Below are 20,744 nucleotides of genomic sequence, written 5' to 3'. Positions count from 1 at the left end.
GTCAATATAAATTGTAAGGATACAAGCAACAAAGTTACAGTCCTACATTCACAAGTGGGAGGGGATGGGTGATAAGGAGTGATGAGAAGATTAACAGTAATAGTAGTGTACACTTTGTAAATAGTTGAACAGTGTTGAGGGAATTATTTGTTTAGCAGAGTGATGGCTTTCGGGGAAAAACTGTTCTTATGTCTAGTTGTTCTGGTGTGCAGTGCTCTGTCCTCGATTGAAGGCAGGTGGGTAGTAATTGTTTTTTCTGTAGTCCTAATTATCCTCTGAAGTCTGTGTCTGTCCTGTTGGGTTGCAGAACCAAACCAGACAGTTACAGAGGTGCAGATGATAGACTCAATAATTCATCTGTAGAACTGTATCAGCAGCTCCTTGGGCAGTTTGAGCTTTCTGAGTTGGTGCAGAAAGAACATTCTTTGTTGTGCTTTTTTGATGATGTTTTTGATGTTAGGTGTCCATTTTAGGTCATGTGATATAGTAGAACCTAGAAATTTGAAGGTCTCTACTGTTGATACTGTGTTGTCTAGTATTGTAAGAAGTGGTAGTATGGGAGGGTTTCTTCTAAAGTCTACCACCATTTCTATGGTTTTGAGTATGTTCAGTTCCAGATTGTTCCGGTTATACCACGGGGCAAGTTCTATAGCCTCCTGCCTGTATGCAGATTCATCGTTGTCTTGAATGAGACCAATCACTGTTGTGTCATTAGCAAACTTCAGTATTTTAACAGATGGATCATTTGAGATGCAGTCATTGGTATATAGGGAGAATAGAAGTGGAGATAGCACACAGCCTTGGGGGGGCCCTGTGCTGATTGTACAGGTATAGGATGTGATTCCGCCTAGCTTCACCTGCTCCTTCCTGTCTGTTAGGAAGCTTATGATCCACTTACAAGTGTGTTCAGGTACCGCTAGTTGGTTTAATTTACTTAGAAGAGTGTCTGGAATGATGCTATTGAATGCTGAACTGAAGTCTACAAAGAGGACCCCTGCGTAGGTATTTGGAGATTCAAGGTGTTGTAGGATGTTATGCAGAGCCATGTTAACAGCATCATCTGTCAATCTATTTGCTCGGTATGCAAACTGCATGGGAGCTAACAGCGGATCCGGGATGGTTTTCACGTGGGACAGCACAAGCCTTTCAAAGATTTTCATAACTACGGATGTTAGAGCAACTGGTCTGTAGTCATTCAGTTCCTTGATGGAGGGCTTCTTTGGCACTGGGATGATGATAGAATGTTTGAAGCAGGAAGGAACATAGCACATCTCTAGTGATCTACTGAAGATTCGGGTGAAGATGGGGGCCAATTAGTCAGCACAGACTTTTAAGCAAGAAGGAGTTATCTTGTCTGGCCCTGGTGCTTTTCCTGGCTTTTGTCCATGAAATAAATCTTGCACTTCTTTTTCTGTGATCACCAGAGGTTGTGGGCCCAATGGATTGGGGCCAGTTGTAGGAGGCTTGGCTGTTGTTAGTGTATTTGAGATGTGGGTTGTGGAGATAGGTGGCTGTAATTTCTTTTCAAACCTGCAGTAAAACATATTCAGGTCATCTGCTAGTTGTTGATTTCCTTCTGCCTGGGAAGGAGGTTTGCTGAAGCCAGTGATGTTTTTAAGAGTTTTCCACATGTTTGCTGGTTCATTTGTTGAGAATTGATTCTTTAACTGTTTCAGAATAGCTTCTTTTTGCTGCTCTGATCTCTCTTGTTAATATGTTTCTGGCCTGGTTGTATAGCATTCTGTCACCTTTTCTGTAGGCTTCCTCTTTGGAACGATGTTGCTGCTTAAGTTTAGCTGTGAACCAAGGTTTATTGTTACTATATATTTGCAGGTTCCTTGCTGGTACACATAAGTCTTTGCAGAAGCTAACATATGATGTTACAGTATCTGTGGGCTCATCTAGGTCTGCAGAGGCATCTTCAAAAACATTCCAATCAGTGCAATCAAGGCAGGCCTGGAGTTTCAGCTTTGCCTCATCCCACCAAGTCTTCACTGATTTAATTGTTAGTTTAATGGTTTTAAGTCTTTGTCTGTGGGTAGGTACAAGATGAATCATGCAGTGGTCCCACAACTGCTCGTGGTAAAGACCTATAAGCATCTTTTACTGTTGTGTAGCAGTGGTCCAAAGTATTTTTGCCTCTGGTGGGACAATTTACATGCTGGAAATATTTTGGGAGCTCTTTCCTTAAATTTGCTTGATTGAAATCTCCTAAAATGATGGGAAGGGAACCTGGGTGTTTGGCTTCAGCCTCCATAATTTGATCAGGCTTATGGAGGAACATACACAGCTATTAGAAGAAATGAGGAGAACTCACGTGGAGAGTAAAATGGCTTGCAGTTGATGTGTAAAGACTCTAAGTTTTCATCACAAAACTTATATATTATAGATATATCCTGAGAACAACTGTTGTTGATATATAAACATAATCCTCCACTCTTTGTTTTACCTGATGTCTCTTCAATTCTGTCTGATCTAAATGTCTGAAATCCTGGGAAGTATATGGTTTTGTCCCCATGAATTTGTGGATTATGTCAGGTTTCAGTAAAATAAAGAACAGCTGAATTATGAAAATCAGAATTCCATCTATTTAAGAGATAAATTTCATCCATCTTGTTAGCCAGTGAGTGTAAATTAGTCAGAAAGATTGAAGGAAGAGTTTTTTCCCCCCTATTCCTTAGTCTGTTTAAAATTCCCGCTTGTTTACCTCATTTCCTCTTCCGGCGTGGTCACTTCTTTGCTTTCTTTGTTGTAATCCATAGCACCGAGGAATTGGTTAGAATCTCCTCCGCGTTTGCAAAGAAGGTGGGGGTGAGGAATCAGAAAGCTGCTCCTTAAGGAAACATTGCCTAATTCTTAGCAGATGGTCTCATGAGTATGAAATCCGTCGTGAATTGCAGATAATAATAAGGAATAAAGAAACCATTAGAGAGCATTTCACCGAGCCAGCCGTTGTCGGTGCCATCTTGGCATCAATATATTGTGTTCTTTTGAATTTCTATTTCATTTTTTTTTCTTCAAATTATTCTGTTAAATCAAAACTAACATGTTCAACTTTCAAATTCAGAAATTAGATATGTATTTCTGAGAAAATACTGTGTTGAAGGTAGATATTATTTTTTGGAACTTCTTGAAATGGCTTGCCCCAGGTCTTCAATGAACACTATGAAGTTTCAAAGGGAACTTAAGTTTTCCCTGAAGCTCTGGCATGTAGTTCAGCAGATGCCTCATTGCTGCTTGGAATGAGAAGGCAACTGGAATTCTGGGCTGAATTATGCCTATGTGGACTCTCTATACACATGGATCTCATAGAAAATTTTAATTTAATGAGTAGTTTATGAGATGGAGCAATGCAAGAGATGCCTAGAATGTTGCTGAAGGAAGACAAAGTATCGAAAGCAACTAAACACAGTATGAGCCTCTATTAGAACTTACCTTGAGGCAAAAAGAGCAGAGAAGCATAATTAGTTCTTTCTCTTTATTGCATTGGCAGATGGCCACCTAGCAAGGTAAGGAAGAACTGGAAGAGTCCTGAGTACCAATGTGAAGAATGCTCTAGGCATCTGGTAGATAAAATTACTCAATTTTACTTGGAGTTGAACTCTGGCTAGATCCTTTGGAGGTGACTAAGACACATCTTTTATCTGGAAGGAGTATGAGTCATTTAATCTCAAGAAAGAAGGCAGGGTCCTCAAGATGATGAGCTTGATTAACTGTGTCCTGGATCCCTGGCCCTCCTGGTTGGCTAAGACCTCCTGGCAGATTGCATGTGAGTGAGTACAAGCTGTATTTAATACCAGTTTTCAGGAAGAAATATTAATCACTTTTTAATTCCTTGGATTCAAACAGTTATTCAAACAGTTATTCCCTTTTTGGGGGAAAGTGTTTGAGTAGGTACCTGGGCATGCATCTTCAGAAGGCCCTAGATGAAGCAGATTACCTGGACTCTTTTCAGGTTTGTGTTCAGGACAAGATGTAGCAGTAAGACTTGCACTTGATGATGTTTGGAGGACCCAGATGGGCATGATGCAACTGTTTGAGCTTTCCTGGGTCTCTCAATATCTTTTGATACCATCAACCACAGTATTCTTCTGAACTGACTCAGGAATTGGGAATGGCAGGCACCATTTTGCAGTGTCTCTCCTCCTTTTCCCATGGCTAGTTCAATTTGGTATTGGTAGGTGAGAAGGGGTAGCTATTGCAGTATGGGATGCCTTGGGGCTTCTCTTTAACGTCTACATAAAAACTGCTGTATGAAGTCATCCAATGGCATGAGGTGTGGTATCATCAGTATGGATCTGAAATAAGAGCAACTGACTTCAGCTCAACTCTGTAAAAACAGAGTGGCTCAGGATTTTCCCCCCCCACCCACCCCCCAAGGTTGGGAGAGTTATGATCTTTGACTCTGGGTTTACAGTCCACTGGACCTACTTGGACTGACAGATCCTGCTGCAGTTAGGCAGCCTTTGTATAGATTGTCTTGTGTGCCAATTGCATCCTTACCTGGATCAGAAGACCTTGATCAGGTCACTTGCACCTTTGTCACCCCCAGTTAGATTATTGCAATGCACTTTACATAGGGCTGCATTCAGGGGTGCATTTGGGTGAAACCTTAGCTAACTGGTAGCTAATTTAAATCCCACCCCTGGCTGGCCCCTCCACCCCTCCCCTCCCAGAGTCTCCACAGGGCCCATTTTGGATGCCAGATTAGTACAGATCCTGCACAGAGGCTCAGGAAGGGCAAAAACCAGAGCCTCCCAGAGGCTCTGGAGGCTGGATATGGGCCCATTTCCGGCCTCCAGAGGACCTCCAGGGGGGCCTCCAGAGTCCATTTCTGGCCTCCAGAGGACTCCCTACACCCTATTCTCAGTCTAGAAATCCTCCCTGGAGCCTCTAGGGAGCAAAAAATGGATATGGGGGGTACTTTTGGCCTAGCAAGCCTCCTTGGAGCCTCTTGACAGCAAAAATGGGATGGGGGGCACCAGACCCCCCACATCCTGTTTTCAGCCTAGTAAGCCTCCCTGGAGCCTCTTAGGAGCAAAAATAGGGCGGGGTGGTGGCTAACAGACCAACTAATAAAGGTATACTAAGCATAATTCATAATGAACTATAAAATCACTTTTGCAATTATTTCTAGGAGTGAAATCAATCTTTTGTTGTTGTTATTGATTCACAAATATTAAATATTTGAGTGTGGTGTGATATATGAATTTTGTCTCTTATGCACATGCATAAAAGTGCAAGCATATCAATATAAACATGCAATCTAATGCACCAGAATGACAACAGTCAAAATTCTGCTTAACAAAAATTTAGCTAGGAATCCTCAGCAGAGCATTTATGAAATGAAAATTAAATTTTCTCATTCATTTATTTGTTTGTCAAATTTACAAGTCTGCCTGACTCCCAAAGACCTGTATATTATGTTGTCATACAACAATGTACAGCTTCTGAAATATCAAAGAACATAAACCCATGTTTCCCTGAAAAGAAGACCCAGTGTTATTTTTTTTACCCCCAATGGCTATGGCTTTTTTTTTGCAGGGGGGTCTAACTACTGACTCACCTTGCAGCAGTGGCACTAACAGCCCCACCCAGCAGGAGCCCATTTCTTCTGCAGCTGCTTGCTGCCACTTGCATGTTGTTTTATTGGCTACAGAGGGCTTTCCAGAAGGCATCTGAAGGCAAAATGGAAGCCAGGAGGTGCTGCACACATTAATCCATTTCTCAGCTGCAGAGAGCTTTCAATGAAGCCTCTGATGGTGAAACAGAGGCCGGGGGGTGATGCACACATCAATCTGGACCTTGTTTTCTGGCTGCAGAGGATTTCCTGAAGGCTCTGACAATGAAATGAAGACTGGGGGAAATGCGTGTGAGCAGCAGCAAGTGGCTGCAGAAGAAGTCATCCTGCAAGGTAAGGCAGGTATCAGGGTATGTGAGGCCTGGTAAGTAGGGCAGCTCCACCCCACATCCCCACCCTAGCTTAATTTATATCTGTGTGCCTTACCCCACTCTCTGCATCCCGGGGTGGCCAGGGTCAGTGGGGCTAATTTTAGGGGTAGGACTTAATTTTAGTGCATACAACCAAAAAAATATAGATCTTCTTTTCGGAATGGATCATATTTTGGGGGAAACATGGTAACAATGGAAAAATGGAGCACAGGTTCCTATCATATTAGTTTATTCTTTAAAAAATGCAGTTATTTTTGCTTGAATAGAAACTTTTTGCTTTCATTAAATCAAACATATTAATATTTCTAAAACATACAAGTGCTTAAACTAGAGTAGAAAAGAATTGCCTTTATTCTGCTTAGCAAAACCAACTCAAGCAATCTAGAGATGTCTGCTACTAACTTAGTCCTTAGCAGCAGTTTCATTGAGTTATGCAACAGCTTAGACAGGTGGCCTGTGACTGCATTTTACGTCTTTCTTTGCTGGTTTTCAGCCTTTTGCCCAATCTCCATCAAAATAACAGTCAATATATTGATTTGCTCAGTGACTGCTGCAAAAAAGTCATAAAATTGGGTCCAGTCATGTAAGTACCTAGACTTATGACCACTAGTGAAGTTCTGGGCTCCAACACGATCAAGTCAAGGCTTACCTAGTAATCACTATATAGTAAACTTTATACTATTATTTTATGCCACTTTTTTGAAAAAAAATCTAGAGTGATATAAGTACTAATAATAACACTTAAATAACAAATAAAAAGCCACCTATCATTAAAGAAACTATTTAAAATGCAAGATTTAAAACAATGTTCATTTTAAAAAAGCCATTTATAAAGGATTTAAAACTAGAGTAAATGTCACCCAGCTATATTTATACTATGGAATGAAGATCATTTTATATTATAGTTGCTGCTAAACCTTACTTTCCAAGTTATCAGTCCTATAATTGTCAGCTTTTCTGAGGCAGGATTATTATTTCAATTATTAACTGTCATCTGGATCCAAGGATGAAAAATATGAAATTAGATGTCTGCTAATTCATGAAAAAGCAGAAAGCAGTGGAACTGGATTTAAATTCTGTGGATAAAAGAAAGAGCTTTTTACTCTCACATTGATAGTCAAGAACAAACTGTTTTATGTGGTTTTATCCTACCATGCAGAAACAATTCTTGAATAGCTATCCTGTATCAAGTATCTTGAGCAGCTTTTTCAGACTGGGGCAGCTAAAGTTGGAAGAAAGATACTCCTTGTTATACTCATCTGGATTTAATTTGAAGTTAGGCTTCCAAGTTAAAATATCCCTCATTCTTCTACTGCTTTCTTTGAACTTCATGTGTGCTTTGCAGTGATTTGAAGCATTGGCACCTCACTATGGTGGTAGAAGGCAGAACCAATTTGTAGCTGTTATTTGAGGAAGGTGGAAAGTATCAATACAATCTTGGTGGTTAGTGTTGTTTGAAGCTCTCACTGCAGAAATCCACTGGTTCCTGGGAGCCAAGTTTGACAGCAGAACCAAGGGAAAAAAAACTTAACCTCATGATCTTTTAGTTTCATAATCATTTAACTCATTTTACAGAATGATAAATCATTTCTGCCTATTTTATGATACAAGCACTTGAGTAGGATAATTTGGGGATACAGAGTTTGCCTTAAAAACCCAGCTTGGCTGTCTGATCCATAGGAGAAACAATAGGGCCATGCTATTTGAGCCTCCCATTCTAGGCATCAGTTTCTTTCTGCTTCCATCAGTAGCCTGGGATGCTTTTGCCTGCATTCAAACTGTCAGTTAATGGGTTCTTCAATAAGTCAGACTAAAGCTTAGTGGGTGTAACCAGTAAAATTTGTGGAAGTTTGTAACCACCAGAATGTATGTGGACTTGGAGTTATTATGCCCTATCTTCCATACTGTTATATATAAAAATGTTCTTTTTCCCAGCTTCTATTAAAGGCAGGCAAATGGATTTGATTAGTTCTAAATAGTATGCTTTAACAGTGGAAAATCAATTTACTGCAGAGGTTCCTTTTTCAGGAAGTGTTTGCAGAAATAAAATAATATTGTCCAACTTTAATTCTGACTAATATTTTAAACTAACTATGTAAAACAGTGAATACAATCCCCAAGTAGCAAGTTCCCTTTCATGTTTTTGACATAGCTGTGGCTACAGATAAACTGGCTTTCATTTTAGAGAGATTTATAGCTAGCTCTCTGAGGTTAAGAGATGGCTTGGCATTCCCCTGAATATAAGAAGCAACTTCATAGTGAGTCACACTATTGCTGTATCTAGCTAAGTACAATCTATAACAAATGGTAGAACATCAACAGAATTTCAAGTTCTTTTAATTTTCCCTGTTCAAAATACTAGCATATAAAGAAGGGAAGGAGAGAGAGGGGAAAGCATTTCATTATTTGCTTTGAAGTCTAGGAAAAAGATAAATATTTTATTATTATATTAGACTAAATATTCTACTAAAGAATGTAGCACACATCTTTGGATTGTTGCACACTAGAAAGTGGGTGGGGTAACCTGTCTTTAAATGGCCTCAACATTGAACATTCTCAGACAGTTGCCAGACCCATCATGATCCTTGCCCAATCTTCAGAAGCATTACAGATCAGTATTTTGGAGGGTCTCCTAATGTCAGCCTTGTGAGATAGACCAGACAGATAACACAACCAGATGATCTAATTCTATTTTATTGTAAGGTTACTGTTGAGGTAATTCCCCGTTGGGAGAATGAGCGCATACAGGGAGACGTAGTGAGAGAAGTGTTTGAATAATACACACACAGCACACAGATACATTGTACAGTAAATGTAGGTTTTTACTTCCAGAAACTTTTAAGCAAAGTTCAAACACAGTCCAAAGTCATTCAGAGGTAAGATCAGTCAGTTTTTAATCCAGGGATAATCCAATAACAAAGTCCAGTATCAAAACAGTTTAGTATCAGACTTACATCAAATCCATGAATATCAGTCAATTAGAAGGAACGGCAAAACTCTCCAACAGAAGGAAACAGAGACTCACTGAGACTTCTTCTGAGACTAAGACTAAACAACCCAGCTTTCTGGCTCCATCTTATGGCCGTTTGAGAAACCACACCCAATTACACTTTTAGGACTCTCTTAAAGAGACAGTATTAAAATTTATATCCTGGTTTATATATTGTCCAACCAAAATAGCTGTTAGGTGACTTACATTCCTAACAGTTACATTAATAGACTCTTGCATGTCTGAAAGTATCTCCTTCCCCTCCATTTTACAGCCCAAGAAACTAGGGAGAGTCTCTTCTGAGCCCCTTTCCCACACAAATTACTGCTACAGGCTCAGCTGCCTTTTATCTGAATGTTCTCTTGGTTGCATTCTTTGCCTTGTCTCCCAAGGACATTCCTTCATACCATGACATCTGTTGACGTGACTCAGATATCTCGAATAGAACTTTTTCCAGGTATACAGAAATTAAAATGTGACTAGTCCCAATTAGTTAGTAGTTTTCAGAAAGACCCTACCCAACTACTTTCAAGTGAACCGGACAGAAGTCATGAATGGAAGAGGCTATTTTGCTAAGAGTGTCATTAACCTCAGATTTGCCCTTGCATGAAATGTATACTATGGGAAACATGACAAAATGTAACATTTTGTGCAAATTATGAGGCAGAAACTCTACTCAGATTTCCACATGTACAGAAGTTTTGCTGCTGTATATTGACTGCTGCCATTTGCCACTTTTCAGAATCTTAATTTTTCCAAATGGAACAAATATGTATAGGTCATTCTTCCCTTAGCTGAATTGGATAAAAAGTTTTCCCAACCAGCAAAGAAAGCAAATGCACTGGCTGAAAATGTTGGGACTGACTTTCAACATCTTTAGAGAGACATAGGTTGGGAAAGGCAGTCTGTACTAAATAATATTTTCCACTAGCACTTACACAACAGCTAATTTTTTGTTTCAGCAGCATCTTCTTTATTGAACAATTTCACACAGTTATAGTTTCCAGTTGGTTCTGTATCTTTCTCTTAGTCATACACATTGAAGAAGCTTTTATTGATGCTATTTTTAATAGTGGGAAGCATTCTCAGCATTCTTATATCTTTAGCATGCGCTCATTTTTCCCTTAAAAAGATAATCTAAATATACCATTCTGAGGCTAACATATTTTTCTAATCCTTCTGGTTGACAAAAATGTATTTAATACTTCAGCAAACAGGTGTTGCTGGAGTATTTGCATCTATTTTATATTTATATTTTTTATATTTACTACTTCAGTGAACTTTGAATACTGTTCAATATATCACAGCAACAAAAATTGATATTTCATTTTATCTATTTTTCCAACACCATGTATGCTTTCAATAAAATATCAGTACCAACTACTGATACTAAACTCCTACAACTAGCATTGGGGAATAAATATAATATGCTACAATGCCAATCAATTTAATGTATCCCTCATTCAACACTGCAAGATGTAATTGAGAGAGGTATAACACATATAATAATTTATTAATTTCCATTCCAATTTTCTATTAGAAATACTTCTTAAGAATCTACTCATCCATGACGTCTTCAAAGTAAAAATACATTGTTGTACATATTTTGATGTACAATATATGGATGTAATAACTTAATGCAGAAAAAGAGCAGAACCGAATGGGAGAGAAAATAAGAAGTGGTACAGACTGGAAAGAGATTTTTAATTCAAACACTGAATTAAATTCTATACACTGAAATGAATCTAAATATATCACCTTTTAGTATTGTAATCTTTTTCAGATTGATAAACACATGCAATAAACAGATGGAAAGAGAAGTGGGTCCAAGTTTATAATGAAGGTACACTCTCTGGTCACACTTAGGATGTTTACAATTTCATCTGAAACATGAAAGAACTGACATACAATACTACAAAGGGATTTCTATATGACCCAAATCCTGTGTAGGGCATGTTGAGATCTAGAGCAAAAGTAAAGGAGAGATTACACTGCCTTTTTATATATATGTATACAGAAAGAGTAGCCTTGTGGGAAATTCAGATGTCTTGCAATTATCACACCAAAAATGCTGGCTGAGTATATAAGGAGTTCTAGTTCAACCATATCTGAAGGATACCAGATGGGAGAAGACTGTCAAAGAGACTGCATCTGAAAATGCTTTGTATGATGGATGGTACTGTTGCCTAGAAAAAGCTAAGGAAAAACAGCAGATTTGGACTTTATTAATAAGGTTTCAAAGATGTTACAATTTGAATTTTTTAATTTATAATTTGGTTGGAAATTCAGAAGATCAGATTAATTAATGAAAGCATACAGTTTTAAAAACAGCATTGGTTGACTTTGCCATTCTCATTCAGCAGAGACCCACTTCAATATGGAGACCTCTGTGGGCACATAGGTATAGGATATCTTTTTGTAATTCTGTTGTTGAACAAAAAGTAATCCTCTTGGGAAATGCATCATCAATATTAGAAGGTTAACTTGAAATCTGGCCATTTCCTGCTTTAATCTACAGAACTTTGAAGATGTGGTTTTCTGAATCTAAATGTTTCCTTTGAAAAACAAACTGTTCTAAGGATGACTAACTTTGACAATATTCCTTTAATAAAAAGCAGACTCGCTGCATAAAAGTCACACTATTTTTTAAAGTTTTTTCAGATCCCAAAATATTTCTCCAAAAATGTTAATTGGTCAATTTTAAGCCAAAAAGACAAAATGCCTATTGCTGTGTGCCATTTTGGTATCATAGTTCCATGTAGCAACCTGTTCAACCTGTATACGAAGATACTAAAATAAAAAACAAAGGATTATATAAAGCATCCAAAGATGAAAAGAGTAAAAAAAAATGTGTCAAAAGCTAATTTAAACACCACAAACTACTCCTAAAACTAAAATCTTATGGTATCTCTGGACACCTCCATAACTGGATAGAAGCAGACAGACAACAAATTGTCAAAATTGGGAGCATGCTATCAAATTCTGTACCTGTCAACAGTGGTGTCCCCCAAGGCAGTGTTCTAGGACCAACTCTTTTCATACTCTACAATGATCTCTGTGATCATATCAAGAGAAACTGCATTCTCTTCACTGATGATGTAAAGCTATTCAACACCACAGACAATACCGCTCCCCTTCAAAAAGACCTTGACTATGTATCAGAATGGTCAAACAAATGGCAACTTCAAATCTCAACAAATAAATGCTCTGTCTTACATATTGGCAAAAAAACAAACAAAAAAAAAACAGAAAATAAAATACAAGCTGAATAGTCAAGACTTTGTTGATGATCCAAACTCTGTAAAGGATCTTGGAGTACTCATCTCTAATGACCTAAGTGCTAGAGCCCACTGTAACTACATAGCCAAAAAGGCATTAAGAGTTGTTAACCCAATCTTACGTAGCTTTTTCTCTGGTAATATTGCACTAATAACTAGAGCATACAAAACATTTGCTAGACTAATACTCGAATACAGCTCATCAGTCTGGAACCCACATTACGTATCTGATATTAATACAGTTGAGAAAGTCCAGAAATATTTCACAAGAAGAGTTCTCCACTCTTCTACTCGTTACAGAATACCTTCTGCCACCAGACTCGAAATTCTAGACCTAGACAACCTAAAACTACTCCGCCTTCGGTCCGATTTAAGTATAGTATATACAATCATACATTGCAATGTCCTACCTGTCAATGAATACTTCAGCTTCAACCATAACAATACAAGAGTAAACAATATATTCAAACTCAAGGTTAATTGCACCAAACTTGATTGCAGGAAATACGACTTCAGCAACAGAGAGGTCAATGTCTGGAATACCCTACCTGACTCTGTGGTTTCTTCCCCAAACCCCAAAAACTTTAACCTTAGACTGTCTACTATTGACCTCACCCCTTTCCTAAGAGGTCTGTAGGGGGCGTGCATGAGCGCACCAACGTGCCTACCGTCCCTGTCCTATTGTTTCTTTTCTTTTTTTTCTTTTTCTTATATTTATCCATGTATTCATAACTATGTTTTTACTTATACCTGTTATGTTGTAAGCAATTGACAAAAATAAATAAATAAAAATAAATAAATAATAATTTGCTATGAAAAGTATTTATAAAAATAGCCTTATTTCTGTGCTAGTATCTCAGCTAGCAGCAAATAAAATGTGAAGGGTGCTGAGAATGATTGGAAATCCAGAGGTTCATAAAACCCTGTTGGAATAGCCAGCAATCCATCTCTTAATACTCAATCGGCTGTATTCAGAAGATTTAATAGAAAGATGACTATCTCTTGTCACTGTTATTCCTTGGCAGCTAGTATTCAACATATGCCACTTCTGATTATGAAAGTAGCAAAAAAAAATCATTGAGAATGCTAACGCAGTAGAACTGCTGGACAAAATCTGTATTTTCCTTTCCCTGCTGTCTATTGAATATCTTCATTCCCTCTTTGTAATTAAGAATTACTGATGCTATAGTTTTTCCCAGTGGATAAGCTGCTATATCATCCAAATTGTTTTGATTGTCCTTTTGGGGGAAGGGTTTTTTAATTCTTCAATAAGTAGACTGATGTACAATTTGTAGAATATTGAATACAATATTCAAGTGTAGTGGTTAAAACTGAATACATTCGTTCCAAATGTGGTCTCATCATAGATTTATAAGGACATCATAATATTGGCCGCATTTCTGTTAGTTTCTTTCAATGTTTCCAGACATAGAATTTTATGGCGGCTAGACATTGGGCAATTTTCCTTGACTTATGTACTATGACTCCAAAATTTTCTGAATACTTTCTGCTTCTTCTCCTTAGCTACATTAAAATGTTGACGTTTATTGATCTACTTTGGTCAGATCCTTTGGGAATTTTCTCTAAATCTCTCTTCTCCTTTTTAATTTTACTATCTTAATACATAATCTAATCAAAGTTATCCAGTGGTATCATAGCTTATTAGTAACTGTAATCCACATCTAAAGAAAAATAATTTAAGGAATAGGATCATGATGGGCAAGAAAATTGACCTTTTTGATGTAGAAGGTTTAAAAATCCTCTTTTTTCCTCATCAGGAACAACAATATTATATCGCATTTAATATTTTTTTTACTTAAAAAGATTGCATGGTGGTATACATAGCAAAAACATGTACAGTAGCATGGGCTGACAATGACCCAACAGTAATCCAACAAGCCTCTGTTCCTAAGAGTAACTTGAAACTAGGTGTCCCCAATCCTATCCCTCCACTTTAATCAGTCCATTAAACCAGCTCTTTATTTGCAGAGATCAACTTACATTTTCAAAAAAGCAAGAGTTTGGCATTTTCTCCAAATACCAGGAAGTGTTGCACAATGCTTGTGCAATGGGACAGTGACTCAAAATTTCATTATCCTTGAAATTACAGCAATTCTACTTCTCCCTCCCATCCAAAATCTCTCACAATATCATGTCAAAACAACAACAAGAAAGTTCAGTTGCCCCTTGAAAAGCACCTTTGAGAGTCTCACAATAATAAATAATAAAGTATAAATAATAAAGTATTCTGAATTCTCTTATTCTTATTATGTGAAGAGAGATCTCTTTTTCACACCTCATGAGATTTGGAGTCTTGTCAATACTCAGTTGTTTTTATTTTTAAAATGGCATAATAATAATAAAGGTTGCTAATGACATCTACTGGCAATATATTATTGACCTCTGATGTAACACATTGTTATGGTGGGAGCAAAACCAACTTTGTAATACTCTTTGAAAACAATACAAATGATAGAAAAAGCAAGGTGCAGAAAGTACTTGAATAAATAATTTTTAAAGAATATAATATCTACCATTAAATGTGCTATAGCAAGCAAATGACTCTTCACTTACTTTCAGTGAAGAGTTAATTTTAGCAACCTTCCTGTGACAGAATGAATGTAACAGGCTCCTTTCTCAAATATCTACCTAAACACTTAGTGGTTAACAGATGAAACATCTAAGCAATTAAAATTAATCAATAGATGCTTTAAAATATCAAACGAAACCCCCCAGCAACAATATAAAATAGATTAACTGAAGGAACTGAGTGAGAAAAAAATCCAAGTATCATTTCTATTATTTATTTTATAAATAGTTAGAAATTTTAAAATGCTTCAAAAATTAAAATTCATTCTGGATGATAGACGAATTTTCCTCAGATGATAAACTGTATTTCAATACATTCTTAGGTTCATTTCTTCCAATAGGAATAGGATGTGATTCCAAAAAAATGCTCTGCAGTCAGGCTATTTCACTTGACTATATTGTGGACAAGTAGAAAGACTATTTATATTTATTAAAAGTTGGCAAACCCCATATTTCAAACCAGTAGTCCAGACACAAAGACTCCACTTAAAATTGGTTGTGCCATTTACTGTTTTAAAGGCAGCTCTGGAATGAAATGATCTGTGTAAATCTGAAAGACACAGAAGTTTAGGAAAAGAGCACACTGACAATTAATGTATTTGCAAATATCAATGATGTTTCTTCCTTAAAATTCTTGATATCCCCTAAACAAATTTCTGATACCCCTAAACAAATTTTTGGTATGTATTTTCTTGGAGTACACATTCAGTATAACGTAAATGTGACAGTTATCAATATACTATAATACAAATATATATAAAATGAGTGTGCGTACATGCACAGAGACACATACATACATACATACATACATACATACATACATACATACATACATACATACATTTATTCTTACCATTTGAGATTGGCTTCGAGGACAACCATTGATATCATCAACTTTTTCATTTGCTAAAAGAAAGCAATGAAGTTTTTTTTAAAAAAAAATCATGTCTAAGAATAGGCAACAGGACAAGATAAGAGAAAGCAAATAGGCACACAAGTATTCAGTATTTTGCACATACTGAACTTTGCTCTCAGCACGCTTGAAATATACAATAACAGTCTTTCTTGTTAGCGGCAGTTCCTTCCCTCATGCAAAGGGGAAGTGCAGAGAACGTTGCTGCTAATTCTCCAGATCCTGCCAAATGACTGCTGACATGAAATCTTCCACAATTGTTTTTGTGGGATCAAGATACAGTTTCAAGTAATCTCAGAAAGCATAAACCGCTCCAGTTAATAAAATGCACACATTGGAGACACATGGCTTAATGAAGCATTCACTTTAGTCTGCCAAGTGTGTGAAACACAGTCCTTGGGCTATAAAAGGGATGGATCACATACAAATAGATTCAGACAAACCCTTATCAAAATTTCTGAACATTTTAAAAAATTAGAAAGCATTGCCTCTATTTCTGAAAATAAGTATATAGAGAGAAATAAACAGTCTGAATCACAACTATCTAATATTCACCTCACAGAACACTTTGTTCTAGTTCTATTGTATTTTATATCCTATCTGAGAAGTCAGATGTCAGGTTATGGGTAAATGCATGGGACTTACCAATAATCTGGATGATTTCTGCTAGTAGAACTCCATCTGCAATGTCCTGTTGCAAATCTTTGATCAGCCGTTTGTGGCCAGATTTTGCTAGATAATGATTAGCCCAGTCAGTGTAAATCTGCAGAATAGAGAGAAGGGAAATAGGAAGAGAGAGAGAGAGAATAAAATTTAGAAAGATTTATGTTGGCTTACATGTGAGTAGAGCTCTATAAATCACATTCCAATTTAAGGAGTCACCACCAAAAAGTAAAACTTGAATGGTTTTTACTCTTTTAAATCAGCCTCTGTGCCATTTTTCTGCATTTTAACCTTGAATGATTCATTTTATTATACAATGAAACATCACTATCATTGTGATCAGTAAAAAAGCCCTTTCAGGACTACCAACAAAATTCTTGTCATAAATCACTTTCAATCTGATTTGAGACTTACACTGGAAACATTTCATGTAATGTTTTTACTTGTTTCATTTTGCTTCTTGTGTTTATTTTCATAAGAACTATGTGCAAACAGTTGTACCAGAGTTTTCTAGGGAAACAAATATTTTATCCATACAGAGTATGCAAACAAATGTGAGATGTACAGTACCTTACATATCTTGGCTCTGCAAATGCCTTTGCTTCATGGAAGCAAATGAGCAAATTACCTATAAGTAATCATTTTTGGTTCACCATTCCTCAGAAATAAAGTGGATTAAAGTAGATCAAATAAGTAATCATTTTTGGTTCACCATTCCTCAGAAATAAAGTGGATTAAAGTAGATCAAATAAATCCATCAAACCTTTTAAAAATTAAAGCTATACTAAATTACAAACATGAAAACCATATAGCAGCAGCATGACAATAAAAGACAGAAACAAGCTTAATGACACAGTAGCATAAGTTCAGCCAAAAGTCTTGGCAAGCAGCTCTTTTGCTAACACCAAAAGCTAACTAAACTTGGTGCCAACTGTAATAGGATTACACCAACCAGAATTTTGCAGTAAGGCAATCTGGAGAGATGCCCTCAGAGAAGAGAAAGTCTTTAAATTAATTGCCACAAATAAACTAGGAATTCATCAATACCCACACATGTTACAATCACTGAAAAGATAGCTGGACAGAAATGTGAGATGGCTTATCATTCTCTGAGATCATGGATACAGACTAGTGGATGCTGCTTAACTAAATTCCAACATTCATAAGAAATATACAAATACCATTTGTAGGCCTATGAGCAACTTCCTATTTAAATAAAATCATGTTCAATCTAAATATCAAAGTCAAATCCCAACATTAATGTTTTCCTGAACATTCAACACCACCACCACTTGCACTTTCAAACCTACAAGTTATTTACATTATGTAACTGTCTCCAAATTCCAAAGAATATTAACTTTAGAAGGTTCAATATTCTCTCCACGTCAATTTTGGAAGGCTGATGTAAAAAGTTCCAAATGAGACTGTTCCCCTGTAGAGAAGGGACTATTCTAATTATACCTAATATCCTATTGTACCTTCTATAAAGATCTAAACAGCCTTATAAGGTGATTGTCATGATAATCATAAAATGATTAATTTTAAAAGATCAGGGTTCATGTAATTTAATTGACTAGTAAAATTAGTGATTTAGTGAATTTAATTGAACAGTGTGGTTAGCGATTGGTGTAATTAATTGATCGGTGTAATTAATTGATTGTTGCTTAGCAAAATTATTTGACTAGTGAGATTATTGTAATTGATTAATTGGTGTGATATTGACTATATTGATTCCCAAAATTGTTTCATTAAACAATCTAACCAATGTACTATCACAACTTACCTACCATGCCAAGACAAAAATCCAATGCCAAACCACAACAGAACGTCTAGACAATGGAGAGAAGGACCTATACATTGACTACCGTGCTGACTGTATCAAAAGTAAGTCACACAACCCACAACCCAGCATCCAACCCTACTCCAACCAATCCACCATCACCCAAGACTAGGCACGCATGCCCCTAACTACTTCAATTACAACTACAGCTGACCTTAAATGCAAGCTACTTAATGCAAGAAGCCTTGTGAATAAAATACCTGAATTCCTCCTCTTACTAAATACTGCTAAATTTGACATCATATTTGTCTGTGAAACATGGCTCAATGCATCTCTCCCTGACTCCATTACCACAGTAAGAGACTATCATGTTTACCAATCAGATTGTGAAATCCGTAGAGGGGGTGGTGTTGCAATCTTCTATAAAAAGTCCTTACATCTAAAAAACATCCAAGTCACCCAGGAGCTAGCTCTTCCTGAGACCATCGTCTATGAACTATCCTTAAATATCCATTTCAATTCTTACTATGTTACAGAGCCCCCGATTATGACAAAGAACATGTAAACAAGCGGCTTCCGGTTTAAGCTTCTTCGGCGACAGACCAAAATCTGTGATTGTGTGCAGTTTAGATCTGTGCTCGCCGCTGGAGTGTCCTGAGCCAACTGGTTTTGGGGCTAAGCCACCACATAGAGGTCGTGAAGAGGGGGGAGACTGCCACAGACAATACCGCTACCCTTCAAAAAGACCTTGACTATGTATCAGAATGGTCAAACAAATGGCAACTTCAAATCTCAACAAATAAATGCTCTGACCTACATATTGGCAAAAAAAATCAGAAAATAAAATACAAGCTGAATAGTCAAGACCTTGTTGATGATCCAAACTAGGTCAAGGATCTTGGAATACTCATCTCTAATGACCTAAGTTCTAGAGCCCACTGTAACTACATAGCCAAAAAGGCATTAAGAGTTGTTAACCTAATCCTACGTAGCTTTTTCTCTGGTAATATCGCACTACTAACTAGGGCATACAAAACATTTGCCAGACCAATACTTGAATACAGTTCATCAGTCTGGAACCCACATTACGTATCTGATATTAACACAGTTGAGAAAGTCCAGAAATATTTCACAAGAAGAGTTCTCCATTCCTCTACTCGTTGCAGAATACCTTATGCCACCAGACTCGAAATTCTAGACCTAGAAAACACTAGAACTATGCCGTCTTCGGTCCGATCTAGGTATAGTATATAAAATCATACATTGCAATGTCCTACCTGTCAATGAATACTTCAGCTTCAACCATAACAACACAAGAGCAAACAATAGATACAAACTTAAGGTTAACTGCACCAACTTGATTGCAGGAAATACGATTTCAGCAACAGAGTGGTCAATATCTGTAATACTCTACCTGACTCTGTGGTTTCTTCCCCAAACCCCAAAAACTTTAACCTTAGACTTTCTACTATTGACCTCACCCCTTTCCTAAGAGGTCTGTAGGAGGCGTGCATAAGCGCACCAACGTGCCTACCGTCCCTATCTTTTATTTTTCTTATATGTACTTATTTCTTGTATTCATAACTATGTTCATTCTAATACCTATTATCTTGTAAGCGATTGACAAATCAAATTAATAAATAAAAAAATAAACGTATATCTCCTTACCTAGGAAAATACCCAGGAAATTCTGATCAGATAGATAGATAGATAGATAGATAGATAGATAGATAGATAGATAGATAGATAGATAGATAGATAGAGATAGAGAGATAGAGATAGAGATAGAGATAGAGATAGAAGATAGAATTATTATCATCAAATCAAAAAGATTTACTTTCCTTGAACATATCTAATTTTTATACTGCATGTAAAATTAGACACTGCCCATCAGTAAGTCCACTGCCAATTATAGTATCCCCATTCTGTTTTGTGAATTTATGCTGAATTTATTTTTACTGTGTTTTATTTTGAATTCTTGTCTGTCACCATAATAAACTCTGTCTATCCCTCCCATCCCAGTAATATAACTAGTCATTCAGAAATGTATGATTAGCTTAAACTGACTTTTTTTTAGAAATGGGAATCCAATGCAGTTGTTTAAATTTTCATTGTTGGCTGCTTGGATGATTTTTGCAACCTTCCAATAATTTGGGTGACTTTTCTCTTTCATGGAAAAGAAGCCAATTAGCATAATTGTCATGTATTAATTCTTATAACTCTGTTAATAATGCCTCTAAACGCCAGATCTTTGGATATATGAAACAGTGGCCTTTTTCTCTGCTGCTTTAGCTTGATTTGAAACTTGCACATGAGTGGTTTGCTATCTCTTCCACTGTTTCCTTGGCCTCGTCTTTGCCATTAAAACTGAACTTTTCAAATATATCACTAAGAAAGACTTTGATTATAGCAAGTACTACAGAAGAGTCAATTATGTAGATGTCATTTGGTTACTAGAAGACAGCAATGAAAATAAATCAATGGATTGCCAACCTTAATAAATAATTTTCTTGCTTTATTTTGATTTTTTAGCCAAACTACTTGAATAGAACAGAACAAAACAGAATAGAATTATGTGTT

General features: G+C 36.8%; 1 protein-coding gene across 7 annotated transcripts in view; it reads right to left on the bottom strand.

Annotated features, from left to right (window-relative positions):
* NAV3 (neuron navigator 3) overlaps positions 1-20,744 on the bottom strand; it is a 464,771-nt gene that overhangs the window by 146,062 nt on the left and 297,965 nt on the right. For 6 of the 7 annotated variants that reach the window (XM_087934496.1, XM_087934492.1, XM_087934487.1 and 3 more), the window contains exons 3-4: positions 16,367-16,484; positions 15,662-15,714 (exon numbers count right to left, since the gene is read on the bottom strand). In XM_087934496.1, the coding sequence (XP_087790622.1) occupies positions 15,662-15,714; positions 16,367-16,484 (171 nt within the window). Of the gene's footprint in view, positions 1-15,661; positions 15,715-16,276; positions 16,485-20,744 lie in introns of those variants that run through there. The other variant, XM_087934493.1, reaches the window with a different exon arrangement.

This window comes from Pseudonaja textilis, chromosome 5, assembly GCF_049901715.1.
Source record: "Pseudonaja textilis isolate UNSWEBS1 chromosome 5, rPseTex1.2, whole genome shotgun sequence".
Lineage (NCBI taxonomy): Eukaryota > Metazoa > Chordata > Lepidosauria > Squamata > Elapidae > Pseudonaja > Pseudonaja textilis.
The sequence above is the reverse complement of the archived record's forward strand: the minus strand, read 5'-3'. Positions and strand labels throughout refer to the sequence as shown.